This window comes from Montipora capricornis, chromosome 4 (genome assembly GCF_036669925.1).
Source record: "Montipora capricornis isolate CH-2021 chromosome 4, ASM3666992v2, whole genome shotgun sequence".
NCBI lineage: Eukaryota > Metazoa > Cnidaria > Anthozoa > Scleractinia > Acroporidae > Montipora > Montipora capricornis.
In genome coordinates, this window is record NC_090886.1 from 1,626,140 (window position 1) to 1,641,139 (window position 15,000).

Sequence of the window (15,000 nt, forward strand, 5' to 3'; positions counted from 1 at the left end):
AGACTTTTATCATATTCATTTAAATAAATTTGAGGCCTGTTCGGTGGTTGAGTTCGGATTTATTCAGGAAAGGTTTTCACCCATGTCGTGACTTATGCGTGGAACCAGAGAAGATGGACTTTTTATTTCGTGCAGCCTCAGGCGAAAAAGAATGTTCCGACCTCAAGCTTTTATGGAAGATTACTCAACCGATACTACTCGTTTAAGTGTGGTCAAATAACTCCACCAATCGACATATTTTAGCGCTACATAAATGTGAATTACTGTAATTACTGGGTTGCCATAGGTAACCCAGTCATAAATGTGCGTTGAATTTCGTCGTTTTATTTTTTTCTTCTTTTTTTCCGTGTCGAGAAAATGGAAAAATTGCGCAATAGGTCTTTCCTGTCACTCCCCTGCCTGTGGAGTCTTCGGCGCGTATTTTTGGTAGCTCTCAGGGGGTTGTAGAAATGCGTAGATTTCATCCAGTGGACACAGTAGAATATTTTATTAACTGCAATGGCGTCGTTGTAACGCGAATGGCGTTTTAGTGCATCTTTAAATAAAATATACCCATATGGAGCTCAAGAATGGTACGACAATTAGATAAACAAAACAGGCGGTGAAAAATAAACATTTGGAATGTGAACAGCGACGAGTAATGGACTTTGTTAACAATTGCATCTTTTGCACCTTGAGTGGATCTTTGTTGTCTAGCTATTTATATTTATATGTACTCAACTGTGATGTTTTCAGGTAACAATTGGAAATTTGAAAATTGTCGTTAGTCAAGAATTATTTGAAAAAAAGCTTGCTGCCCAGTTTTTGCTTCATTGTTCAAGGAAAGGGTACTTGTAAAAGGTTTGATTCTGAAATTTACCTAAGTGGCTTTTTGGTCACGGAGTGAGTTGCTTGTTTTGAACTCAACTCTACACAGTCTTCAAGTAAAACATAATTGGAAGTGTGACAGTGAAGATTTATTGTTCTCGTTAGTCAAGAATTATTTTGAAAGAAAGCTTGTAATCCATGTTTTGCTTCATTATTTAAGGAAAAGATTCTTCAGAAAAGGGTTTGATCCTGAATTTATTTTGTCGCGTATAGTTGATTTGACACAAAATGGGTTTCTTGTTTTCACGCACGCAAGGGTTTTTTGCCTCTTATAGCAAAAATGGTGTTTGTTTCAATAGAATCTTTCGCTGGAAAAGGTTTTTGTGACATTTTCGGCTTTCGTTGATTCATCGTGTTGTGTGATGTTCGAGCTTAACAAATTTGCATAGGTGGGTTGAAATTGACACCCCGCGAGCAGTTTCCATACAGATGACAGGAAGTCTTGTTCTTTCTGGCAAATGGTTAATTGGTAGCTATAGTTTTTAACGTAAGTAGAAAATCTGTTTTGTCACTTTGGTGTAAAAGAAAGTTTTTTTTTTTTATGAAGCCAAAAATATTTCTTTAAATTTCCTGGTTAATCCAATATATTGCTACAACTCACTAGTGCGAAGATTGTTTACATTCTCATTAACACAAACATTTTCCAACAATATCATTATATCCCTTTAATCTAACCCCAAAACATTCAGATAGTAAAAACCTTCATATTTATTATCCTTTTCCTTCCGTTTTGTGTTTGCCAGCATTGTGATTTGCGATAATTCAGGTTGCCGTGAGCACAAGTATGTTTTTGCATCTCATTGATGTTCAGATTTTCAATTACAAACTCTGTTTTGATTAAACAAACAAAGAAGTTTTCCTGTCCCGACAGATAAAATACAAATATTCAGTCAAATATCACAACAAAATTAAAACACGAAAGACGGAAGTTGCTTGGCAAAACGTACGTTGTTTTACTCACAATAATGAATGATCAACATTCTTCCATGTAGTTCATTCAATGTAAACAAGAACGTTGACACAAGGAAATCACGTGCACCTTTGTGGTTGCGTAGCACGTGATCAATTTCTTCCCTTTGAACATTGACCTTTAATTTCTCTTGATTCAAGACAGTTAGAGACTGCTGAAATTTTAGTGTTTTTACGATCTATTGTCGTTAATCTTTCGCTGAGAATTGGAAATTCAGAGTTTAATATACAAACTATGTTATTTTTTTTCTTCATCTGTCTTTTGTTTACCCTGTGTGCCAGAGGAAGTTTTTTTCAAGGTCGGAACGCTCCGCGACTCCAAATCAACGGTACTTTTTGGTGCAAACGTTAAGCCAAAACAATTTGCCCTGGCATCAGATTAGTCTGAAAAGAAGAGGAATTCTGAAGCGGCAACAACATGTACAGTCCTTCCTTAGCGTGTGCAATAAACGTTTGGTTAGTGCAACTTCAAGGCATGCACGACACGCAAGAAAACGTCTTCTGAAAACGAGACAGGACAGCAGGGGTGGATTTGGGGGGAAGAGGGGGTAGGGAGCGACGGGGCCGAGCACCCCCCTGCTTTTTTCCTGTACAGTATTTAAGTGGTACAGTGTGCATCAGGCGGTTTTACTTGCGATAATGATTAGTTCAGTTTCAGAGCTTTTCTTATTTCAAATACATTTTGCCTTGATAGATATACGTCACTAATGTAAATTTGTCGGATAGAGGACAAATCGGGGGTGGGGAGGGGGGTTCGATCTCTACACAATTTCCCTTGCTCCCTCTTTCTGGAATTTCCGGATTCGCTCCTGGGACACAATCAACGTGACAACATGTGAGCAAAAGGGCGACTGCTGGCGCGACGTCTGGGTGACCCCTCAAACGGTCTAAATGACCCCCCCCCACCTGAAAAAATTAACTGGAAGGCTGCAGTTCAACACCACTCAACTCAGTGCCTTCTATTTTTATGTAACATTTACCACAGGCACCTAGCTTACACTCGTGGAGCGTCTAGTTATTATTGTAAATGTATTTTCTCTCAACTAGCCGCCGATATGTGGCAGTGCTGCAACGGTGACGTCGACAAAAGAACGTCACCTCAAAATATAACTTTGCACTGTCACGTCTTTTCCACCTCGCTTGCGTCGTACAATGTTGATGAAGTATCCTAAAAATACATTGGCACGAGCGGTTTTAGGGTACAATATGCAAATAAAAGATTCGTTGTTTCATGTTCACGATTTTATCGTCAAAACCTCAAATTTGTTCATTTGACGTAGTTGTTATGCAGGCAAGAATATTAGCTAAAATGCGTGCTGCACTTGCTGCACGGTTTATTTCCTCTTTGACAGACCGCGTCAAGATTTCTGTCGGCATCGTAGCTACAAATTGCAGCGTTTTTTTATTGTGGAATTTTATATCAGTGTGGGTAAAGTTGATTAACGCTCAAGTGAAGCGCTCGTGAAGCGAATTGAAGTGCGAAATGTTCATGAAGTCAATTACCGTCAAGCTATATCATGTGTTACCACAAGACTGAAATGAACATTCAAATTCCTCTCTGGAGCTTCGAATAGAATCTTGAATATTTTTATTAATGCTGCTGAGAAAAATGCCATAATACTATTTATTTGTCCCTCGTAATTTTGCGTAGGCATTGTTTCCATTTTCTCTTGGGACTTACAATGGTCGCAAGAGAAAACAAAAACAATGGTTATGCAAAATTTAAGCAAAGCAGGGCGTTACTAAACACAGGAACGGAACGGAACGGAACGGAACGGAATATACCGGAATAAACCGGAATATGCCGGAATGACACTGGAATGAAACGAAATGAACAAGAATGGTACTGGAATATACCGGAACGAGCCGGAATGACACCGGAATGAGGCGGAATGACACCCAAATAAAGCGGAATATACCGGAATGAGCGCCGACCGATGTTGGGTTGTTCCAGTCAGCTTTTGTTGTGGCACGTGATTCCCTAAGGAAATTGCATGTTTTTTTGCCTTTTGTAACATTTGGAACACTTCGATCACGAGAAAAATTTGACAGGTATATCCGTCGCTAAATGAATAATTATTTGTTGTGGAAGTAACATTTTTTTCGTAAACAAATACAGTAGCAAGAGAAACAGAATGTTATTCTAATTGTTTTTGTCTATGGATCTGGGAGGTGTCAGAAAACTCGTGAACATTTTTATTTCATTCTGACAGGTCAATTGTGTATTAACCAATCACAATCAAGTGCTTGCTTCCCACGACCCACACGTGATGGAGATATACGGAAATAGATTCGCGCAAATTAAACGGCCGGAAGACTCTTTTTCTCTGACAAATGGAGTGAGCCGAATCAACATATTTTATCTTTTCTCCCGCACCGGAAACGAAACAATTAATTTTTTTACCTAGCTCCTTGTTGAACTAGACCCTCCGTGAGGGTACACTGGGTTGCCTGTGGTACGTGCAGCGTTCCACGCAATTTTTTTCAAGTTGGAGGGGGGGGGGGGGGGGGGGGGTGACCCAGAAGTCGTACCAGAAGTCATACCAGAAGTCATACCAGCAGAGGCCCTTTGGCTCACAGGTCTTCACACGTTCGTACGACGAAACAGATCCTTTTGTGAGGTTAAAAACCTGGCGACCGGCCTATTAATTAATCATTTGTCAGAAAGAAGAAATTCCTGTCCTCTTTAAAAAAAGTTGACACGCATATTTTACGTGTGGTAGTGAAGTAACACAGCGATTTATTCCATAATGTCAACTGAACTGTGTGTTGTCTTCCAGGAGCTTCAAGTTGTCCTTGCGTAATATGTAGCTCTAACAGTGCACGATATTGTTTTGGTATTGTGTATCATTGTAGTGAAATGGTAGAAGTCTTGGGTAAATAGCCTGAGAAGACATGTGGTTACTAGCAAAGTACTGAGCCCAGAAAGATTGAAGAAAATAAATGGGAAGTGAAAAACATTGTCTTCTGGGATGCCATGTTGACCGTTGTCTTTGCGTAATATGTAGGTCTAACAGTACACGATATTGTTTTGGTATTGTCTATCATTGTAGCGCCATGGTATAAGTCTTAGATAAATAGCCCCTTGAGAAGACATGTGGTTACTAGCAAAGTACTGAACCCAGAGAGACTGAAGAAAATAAAAGGGAATCGAGAAACATTGGCTTCTGGGCTGACATGTTGATCATGCAACTTCTTTCCACCACAAGTGTAAGCGTGCACTGACAGCATCTGACAGCATCTGAAAGCTTTGTAAACAACAGTTGAAAGCTGAAGTTATTCCTATTCGGTGGGGTTAGTATCTGGATGGGCGACCTAAGAAATATACCACTCAGTAACAGAAGCATAGGACCGAAAATTCTATTTTAATGCTATCAAATGCGAACCCAGCAAGATACAGATTTTGTTAGCTTGCTTTATCCAAAACAAATATTGATGTAAAAGTAAATAAATATGGATACACAGTTTTTAAGAAGAGCAGAAGGAAGTTTCAGGACGGTCGATCGAGCATAAAATATTTTGCCATCGGTAATAAAATCTACGACATGAAAACAACATTTATTTTGAACCACGAATATAAAAAGTTACCATCAGCGAAAAACAGTTTGGGAGATTTTAGTTGTTTTGTTGTAATTGTACAAGTTTGGCTGCACCGAGTAAATCGCACATCGAATTCAGCGAGCGCAGTGATCAAGTTACCGCGTTATTTTACCGCGGCATGTTTACTCGCGAAACAGTGAAGCATCTGTGTCAAATGATGCCAAGCTACCGGGTTTTTGTTTTTGTTAGTTTTCTTTTTATTTCGATTGTTATAAATTTTGACAAGAAATGTGCGAATTCAACACAAAGATCACAATCGCGCAACTCTCAGAGGTTGACCATTGTTTCTGGAAAATCAAAAATTTACTCTCCAAGACAAGGTTATTTATCACCAGGTAATTCCATCGTTTTGGTAATAGCAGCTACTTTATTATTCATCAGCGTCACAATCTTTTGCCGATTTTGGGGGTCATTTTGTTGAAACTCAAGCACGCTTCCAACAGACCTGTTTATTTTCGTGACTAATGCGTTACCACAAAAATTCTCCCCGTATCACATTTCAACACATGTATGCAAATTTGCTAAGCTCGAAAATTACACAACATGATAAATTTACAAAAGCTAGAAATTTCAGAAATATTTTCCAGCGAAACATTTATTGAAACAAGCAACATATTTGCTATAAGAGGCAAGAAACCCTTCCTATTTCAGTTGCGTGCGTGCAAGCGAAACAAACAATCACAAAGCATATGCAATTAAATAAATTTCTGACAGTTCACATTCAACCCTTTTCGAAAGAACCTTGACAGTAAATAATAAAGCACAAAAGAGACAACAAGCTTTCATTCAAGTAATTTTTCACTGTCACATTTCCCAATATGTTACACCTTTGCTGAGTTGAGTACAAAATACCGGTAAATGTAAATTGTCAGACAACTAAGATGCGACTTGAGTAAAACACTGTGATGCATTCTTGTTGGCGTTCGATTCCTTCAATGTTAATTTGTTAAATCATAGTTAGTAACTATGGTTAAATCCATAAAAAAATTGCTATTTGATTTCCGTGTTTTATATAATACCAAGTTAGTAAAATATTAGAAACAAAGCTCACTTGATATCCAAAGGCGAAAAATGAAATTGTTGTCGAAGACCATTACTCGTCTCTTACAATCCAGATATTATTTTTCAGCGCTGTCTTGCTCATACAATTGACGATCCATTCTTGAGCTCCATGAGGGTATATTTTGTTTAAAGATCCACTAAAACGCCATTCACGTCAATGACTTATTAGTGAAATTTCCAATTGTTATACTGGAAGACTGTGCAGAGTTGAGAACAGGTAAATACAAATCTGACAAATAGCGAGACAACTGAGATAACAGATCCACTATATGGATTCCTTATCTGTCTTTGTTGAACCCACACTGAGTTACCAGAGAACTGTTCATTTGGTTTGAGTGTTGTACAAAACACCACGCTTGGCAAAAATTTAGGAAGACTGCTCACTTTGATTACGGCTCGACGGGCGACAGATTGTTGTCGAAGTCCATTACTCGTCGCTTCTAACATTCGACCGCCTGTCCTGTCCAGTATCCAATTCGCTTGCCATTATTGAGCTTCATTAGGGTACATTTTGTTCAAAGATCCCCTAAAACGCCATTCGCGTTACATGACTTTCGATGCGATTGCCGGTTAAGTTAATCGTTCTACTGTTTCCCCCTAGAAATCTACGCATTTCCCACTACCCTCTCGATCCTAAGAAAATACGCGTAGAAGGCTCTATGCACAAAGACACCACTTAGCAGGGGAGTGACAGGCAGGACTTTTACCGACACGGAAAAAAATAAAAAATAAAAAAAGAAAACGAAAAATAAAAAAACGACGAAATTAAAGACAGATTCCGACTGGGTTGGCAACCCAGTAAATAGCTTCTTGTCTGATTGTTGCATAAATTAAATTTGATCAAGAACGCCAAAATAGACCTTTTCAGCTTGTACGTTTTGTTTTCCCATTTCAGACCACATGATGTTACTCTAGGGAACAGCGTCTTTCAAATGTCGTCTTATGCGCGTGCAGATGTATGCATAACTTATGAAAAAACAAAAGAAACATTCCCTTGAGAACATCACGTGGTCTGAAATGGGAAAACAAAATGTACAAGCCGAAAAGGTCTATTCACCTAAATGCGCAGGAGATAAGCTTAAAGAAATATTGTTGGCTTCCCAATTAAACTTCATTTTACTCTAGAATGACTAAACAAATATTTTCTGACATGCAAAATAATGGCTACCTATTAATCATTTGCAAGGAAGAACACTTGAAATACAAATTGGCTAAAAATTCTTGTCATCGTATACGAAAACAACTCGGGTATCAAATGTCAACCCTCACTGATGCAAATTAGTTAAGTTCGAATCATTTCGAACACCATCAATCGACAAAGACAGAAAAATATCTCAAAAACCTTTTACAGCCAAAAATGTTATTGAAAGAAACAACATATTTGCTTTTAGAAGGAAGAAAAAAACTTCCCATTTTATTGCGTGCGTGCAAACAAGCCGTTACGCTCCGTGTCAAAAGACCATACGCAACTAAATAAACTTCCCACCAGTGTTTAGGATCAAACCGTTTACTGAGGAACTCTTTCCTTGAATAATGAAACAAAAAATGGACGGCAAGCTTTCTTTCAAATAATTCTCAACTAACAACAATTATTCAAATTTCCAATTGTTTTTCACCTGAAAACTGTGCAGAGTTGAGTACAAACAAATATAAATAGGCAGACGACCGAGATCACAGATCCACTCAAGGTATTTGATTCCTTGTGGCTCTGAGTTTGTTAAACCCACATCCAACCAGAAAAGGTTACCAGGGAATTTTCCATTTGGTTGCAGTGTTGTACATAACATCACAGTTAGTAAAACATTAGAAATACAGCTCACTTTGAAATCCGACGGCAAAAGATGCAATTGTTGTCGAAGTCACTGTCAAGATTCCAGATATTGATTTTTCACGGCCTGTCTTGTTTATCCAATTGACTTTCCATTATTGAACTGTATGAGAGTATATTTTGTTTAAAGATCTACTAAAACGCCATTCACGTCACAATGACTTCGACTCCATTGCAGAGTACGTAAATATTCTACTGTGTCCACCGGATAAAATCTATGCATTTCTACTACCCCCTGAAACTGACCAAACATACGCCCAGAAGACTTTGCGCAGAAAAACACTACTTAGCAGGGGAGGAATAGGGAAGACAGTCGGAAAAGGGAAACACGAATAATAATAACAAGGAAACAATGAAATTCCACCCATTTTCCGACCGGGATTGCCATACTGGCAACCCAGTAATAATAAAAATAAAACGGTGAAACTCCACTCATTTTCTGACTGGATTGCCTATAGTCGTGAAATACGCCCGCACTTCAAGCAAATCGCTGTCTTTATTGTTTCTTTTTCTTGAAGTAATTATTATAGTTTGTCATGTTCCGGGATATGTTGCTGAATGTTCCATGTTCCTGATTTTACTTACCCCTCTCAGCTTGAGCTCCCTAACATTCCTGTCTATATAAAGAAACGCGTCGGTGAGGCTTGGACACACTCCTGTTTGTTTGCTTTCGTTGAACATGTCTTCCTCCTTTGCTCTTCTCATTGCTATCGTTGTCCTGGCTTCAGGTAAGTCGAATGAATTGTTTTACAATCTCATGAGTGCACAGAAAAATATAATTGAAACTAAATGATTAGTGCCTCGAACCAGCAATGTGCATACATTCCACTGCCCATATTGAAATAAACACAAATCACGCTGTTGTTTGCTCGTGATTCTCGTTCACTGCACAGAATATTGCACTCCCTAAACTTCGACCGACGGTGATCAAGACTTTCTGGCAATAGAATGTGCACAAGACTGAATATACATCATTGATTATTTCCCATGCACTGTGATAGGCCGCGTTGAATAGACTTTTATCATATTCATTTAAATAAATTTGAGGCCTGTTCGGTGGTTGAGTTCGGATTTATTCAGGAAAGGTTTTCACCCATGTCGTGACTTATGCGTGGAACCTGAGAAGATGGACTTTTTATTTCGTGCAGCCTCAGGCGAAAAAGAATGTTCCGACCTCAAGCTTTTATGGAAGATTACTCAACCGATACTACTCGTTTAAGTGTGATCAAATGACTCCACCAATATATTTTAGCGCTACATAAATGTGAATTACTGTAATTACTGGGTTGCCATAGGTAACCCAGTCATAAATGTGCGTTGAATTTCGTCGTTTTATTTTTTTCTTCTTTTTTTCCGTGTCGAGAAAATGGAAAAATTGCGCAATAGGTCTTTCCTGTCACTCCCCTGCCTGTGGAGTCTTCGGCGCGTATTTTTGGTAGGTCTCAGGGGGTTGTTAAAATGCGTAGATTTTATCCGGTGGACACAGTAGAATATTTTATTAACTGCAATGGCGTCGTTATAACGCGAATGGCGTTTTAGTGCATCTTTAAATAAAATATACCCATATGGAGCTCAAGAATGGTACGACAATTAGATAAACAAAACAGGCGGTGAAAAATAAACATTTGGAATGTGAACAGCGACGAGTAATGGACTTTGTTAACAATTGCATCTTTTGCACCTTGAGTGGATCTTTGTTGTCTAGCTATTTATATTTATATGTACTCAACTGTGATGTTTTCAAGTAACAATTGGAAAGTTGACTAGTTGTCGTTAGTCAAGAATTATTTGAAAGAAAGCTTGCTGCCCATTTTTTGCTTCATTGTTCAAGGAAAGAGTTCTTGTAAAAGGTTTGATTCTGAAATTTATTGAGTTGCGTTTTGGTCACGGAGTGTGTTCCTTATTTCGTACTCAACTCTACAGAGTCTTCAGGTAAAACATAATTGGAAGAGTGTCAGTGAAGATTTATTGTTCTCGTTAGTCAAGAATTATTTTGAAAGAAAGCTTGTAATCCATGTTTTGCTTCATTATTTAAGGAAAAGATTCTTCAGAAAAGGGTTTGATCCTGAATTTATTTTGTCGCGTATAGTTGATTTGACACAAAATGGGTTTCTTGTTTTCACGCACGCAAGGGTTTTTTGCCTCTTATAGCAAAAATGGTGTTTGTTTCAATAAAACCTTTCGCTGGAAAAGGCTTTTGTGACATTTTCGGCTTTCGTTGATTCATCGTGTTGTGTGATGTTCGAGCTTAACAAATTTGCATAGGTGGGTTGAAATTGACACCCCGCGAGCAGTTTCCATACAGATGACAGGAAGTCTTGTTCTTTCTGGCAAATGGTTAATTGGTAGCTATAGTTTTTACGTCACTAGAAGATCTGTTTTGTCACTTTGGTGTAAAAGAAAGTTTTTTTTTATGAAGCCAAAAATATTTCTTTAAATTTCCTGGTTAATTCAATATATTGCTACGACTCACTAGTGCGAAGATTGTTTACATTCTCATTAACACAAACATTTTCCAACAATATCATTATATCCCTTTAATCTAACCCCAAAACATTCAGATAGTAAAAACCTTCATATTTATTAACCTTTTCCTTCCGTTTTGTGTTTGCCAGCATTGTGATTTGCGATAATTCAGGTTGCCGTGAGCGCAAGTATGTTTTTGCATCTCATTGATGTTCAGATTTTCAATTACAAACTTTGTTTTGATTAAACAAACAAAGAAGTTTTCCTGTCCAGACAGATAAAATACAAAGATTCAGTCAAATATCACAACAAAATTAAAAAACGAAAGACGGAAGTTGCTTGGCAAAACGTAAGTTGTTTTACTCACAATAATGAATGATCAACATTCTTCAATGTAGTTCATTCAATGTAACCAAGAACGTTGACACAAGGAAATCACGTGCAGCTTTGTGGTTGCGTAGCACGTGATCAATTTCTTCCTTTTGAACATTGACCTTTCATTCCTCTTGATTCAAGGCAGTTTGAGACTGCTGAAATTTTAGTGTTTTTACGATCTATTGTCGTTAATCTTTCGCTGAGAATTGGAAATTCAGAGTTTAATATACAAACTATGTTATTTTTTTCTTCATCTGTCTTTTGTTTACCCTGTGTGCCAGAGGAAGTTTTTTTCAAGGTCGGAACGCTCCGCGACTCCAAATCAACGGTACGTTTTGGTGCAAACGTTAAGCCAAAAAAATTTGCCCTGGCATCAGATTAGTCTGAAAAGAAGAGGAATTCTGAAGCGGCAACAACATGTACAGTCCTTCCTTAGCGTGTGCAATAAACGTTTGGTTAGTGCAACTTCAAGGCATGCACGACACGTCTTCTAAAAACGAGACAGGACAGCAGGGGCGGCTTTGGGGGGAAGAGGGGGTAGGGAGCGATGGGGCCGAGCACCCCCCTGCTTTTTCCCTGTACAGTATTTAAGTGGTACAGTGTGCATCAGGCGATTTTACTTGCGATAATGATTAGTTCAGTTTCAGAGCTTTTCTTATTTCGAATACATTTTGCCTTGATAGATATACGTCACTAATGTAAATTTGTCGGATAGAGGACAAATCGGGGGTGGGGAGGGGGGTTCGATCTCTACACAATTTCCCTTGCTCCCTCTTTCTGGAATTTCTGGATTCGCTCCTGGGACACAATCAACGTGACAACATGTGAGCCAAAGGTCGACTGCTGGCACGACGTCTGGGTGACCCCGCAAACGGTCTAAATGCCCCCCCCCCCCCCCCACTTGAAAAAATTAACTGGAACGCTGCAGTTCAACACCACTCAACTCAGTGCCTTGTCTTTTTGTGTAATATTTACCACAGGCACCTAGCTTACACTCGTGGAGCGTCTAGTTATTATTGTAAATGTATTTTTCTCTCAACTAGCCGCCGATATGTGGCAGTGCTGCAACGGTGACGTAGAAAAAAGAACGTCACCTCAAAATATAACTTTGCACTGCCACGTCTTTTCCACCTCGCTTGCGTCGTACAATGTTGATGAAGTATCCTAAAAATACATTGGCACGAGCGGTTTTAGGGTACAATATGCCAATCAAAGATTCGCTGTTTCATGTTAACGATTTTATCGTCGAAACCTCAAATTTGTTCATTTGACATAGTTGTTATGCAGGCACGAATATGAGCTAAAATGCGTGGCCGCACTTGCTGCACGGTTTATTTCCTCTCTGATCACCTGGCTATTCTGCAACACTTATTCATTCACAGTCTAGAATGATAAAAATTACTTTTTGCTCCTTTTCATTCCGGTCCTCGCTAATCAGCTTGATTCTGGTGTCTTTCTGGTTTATTCTGCCTTATTCTGTTGTCATTCCACCTCGTTCCGGTATATTCCGTACCGTTCCTTTCCGTTCCTGTGTTTAGTAACGCCCGCAAAATTTGGAGGGGCGAACAAAGAGTATGATGGTATTTTCGAAAGTGGCCTACAACTGAACAATAATTCATGAAACGCTTTAAATAGTTTTCACTCTTCAAACACTGTATATTTTGTAAATGAAACGAAAATTCACAGCTAATTTTGTTTGATATATCAAAAAATATCCACGGGAATATCAGCATCTCGAGAGCAAAATTCAAAACTGGCATGCAGATTTAAATACTCAGTTCAAATTTCATAAGAACTGGTCCCGCGTGGCAGCTTAACAATTTCAAGCCAACTGGTCAAGCTTGGCAGCTTAACTGTAAAATATTGAACAGAGATTGGAGCTACGAGTTCACTAATCGAGCTAGTTTGTTCGCTCTTCAGATAGTGATTGGAGATTAAAATCTTGGATTTATTTGCCCTGTTTTTGAGTGTAATGAACCGTGAATACTCGCGTGCAGTGTGAGTTTGCCAATCGAAGCAATGATTTCAGCAATTAAACCGACGAGTTCAGTGACCTAATGTTAAGTTATCGAACAAAGAGTTCAACCAATCAGCAAACACTTTGTCTCAACACGAAATTTGAGGCAACTTTCACATATTATATGATACTCATTGAACTCATAAATTAAGTCAAAGTGCTCACTCAAATAATCATTTGTTGGTTTCCAGTGGAATAGTGTTAGGGTTAGGGTTAGGGTTGATCGTCATGTGACTGATGTGATCAGTGTTATGTCCCGTCAGTTCCGTGTTATGTCTGCAGTGTGTCTGTCATATAGATCTGTTATATCCGAACATCCCCGGGAATTTTATCTGGATTATAAAAGATAATAATATTAATCGGAATAAAATCATAAATAATAATCTAACCCTTCCAATTTTTTGCCAATCCATAATCTATTACTGAATTATAATACTCTACTACTAGATTATACATGTAATAATCCATTTCCCCTCTCCTCAAAAACCAACATTTGACTTGATTTGCGTTAATTGTTAATTTCAGTTTACCGTGTCCCCAGTTAGTGCTCCAGCGCTAGAACGACTCGACACTTAAATAAAGTTCATTTTCTTTCCTTTCGTTCATTTACTCCCAGTTTGCTGCAGCTTTGGTGACGCATATTTGCTTTCTCAGAACAAGAAAACCGAGTTTTATGTCCTTGGAGCCGAAGCCATTTATGTCATAGAACCGGAGAACAAAGCAATACTTTCCAAGATCGGAGCTGAGGGAGTGTGCACACAGTCAACACGATCCCCGAGGTAACATGTATCCGTAAACTAAAACTCCTACGCTTTTATTTTCCAAGGAAGTGAGGAAAGAGCGTTGTCCTTTTGCCTGCTGCTTTTCTTTAACTTGGGAACAAAAATTCGTTTTCTTTTCCTGAAAGCAAGGCTGGTTGCCTTCTCCTGGGAAAGGGGCTCTAGGTAGCTGCTTCTAGGTACTACGAAAACCATGCACCGAACTGTGGAATGGGCACGAACTACCGAGTCACTGCCCCGCTCACTTTCGCTTGTAAATAGTTCAAATTCTTGAGAGGTGTTGTGTTCGACGCTATTTTTCAGGCCAGGGAACCTTTCTTGCTCTCGAAGTAACAGCGAGTCCGATGGTTGCAGTTGCAACTTCTTCGCTGGACACGAACAGTTTTATCCATTTCCCTCCGGGATTCATGTACCCCGATGATATAACTGTTTACTGTACCGGAGAGAATGTGGATCAAACAGTAGCTCAAAGCACTTGAAGAACTTTTTGCATGGTGCCTAAATAACCGCTTGACACCACACCCGAAAAAGTGTGAGACGTTTTTTATATCTAGGTCGAGTTTCGTCGGGCCTATTGCACCAGTGCGGATCGGCGATTTTTTCCTTAATCGAGTCAGCAAATCCCGATTACTTGGCACTGTGGTAGACAATAAGCTGAGCTGGACACCTCACTTGATGGATCTAAAGAAGCGCTTCAAATGCCATAAAGTTAGCCTTGCCAAAGAGGTGCAAATTCTCACCTAAGAATGTTTCAGAAGTATTTTATCTTACTGTAATCCTAACAACTGTCACCTATGGCTTAGCTTTGTGGGGGTGCTGTAGTACCCAGGAACTGTGTAATTCAACAGAAATGCTACACAGTACAGCCGCGAAGATAACTTTTAATTTACGATCAGACAACCCGCATACCGAGGCCTTAAAGATTGCGTACTGGCTTCCACTCTGCTACAAATATAAGATTGCATTATTAAAACTGATGCACAAGGCTCAGTGGGAAAATCTACCTTTGCCATTATGTGACAGTTTAATCTGTAGAA

General features: G+C 39.0%; 2 protein-coding genes across 2 annotated transcripts in view; one reads left to right on the forward strand and one right to left on the reverse strand.

The window, feature by feature from the left end:
• The window catches only part of LOC138045110 (AP-1 complex subunit beta-1-like), a 53,231-nt gene that overhangs the window by 7,078 nt on the left and 31,153 nt on the right, over window positions 1-15,000 (reverse strand). The window lies entirely within an intron of this gene.
• LOC138045111 (follistatin-related protein 4-like) overlaps window positions 1-15,000 on the forward strand; it is a 21,056-nt gene that overhangs the window by 351 nt on the left and 5,705 nt on the right. Inside the window, exons 2-3 of the mRNA XM_068891505.1 lie at window positions 8,921-9,054; window positions 13,801-13,963. Of these exons, the coding sequence (XP_068747606.1) occupies window positions 9,006-9,054; window positions 13,801-13,963 (212 nt within the window). The 5' untranslated portion in view covers window positions 8,921-9,005. The remainder of the gene's footprint in view (window positions 1-8,920; window positions 9,055-13,800; window positions 13,964-15,000) is intronic.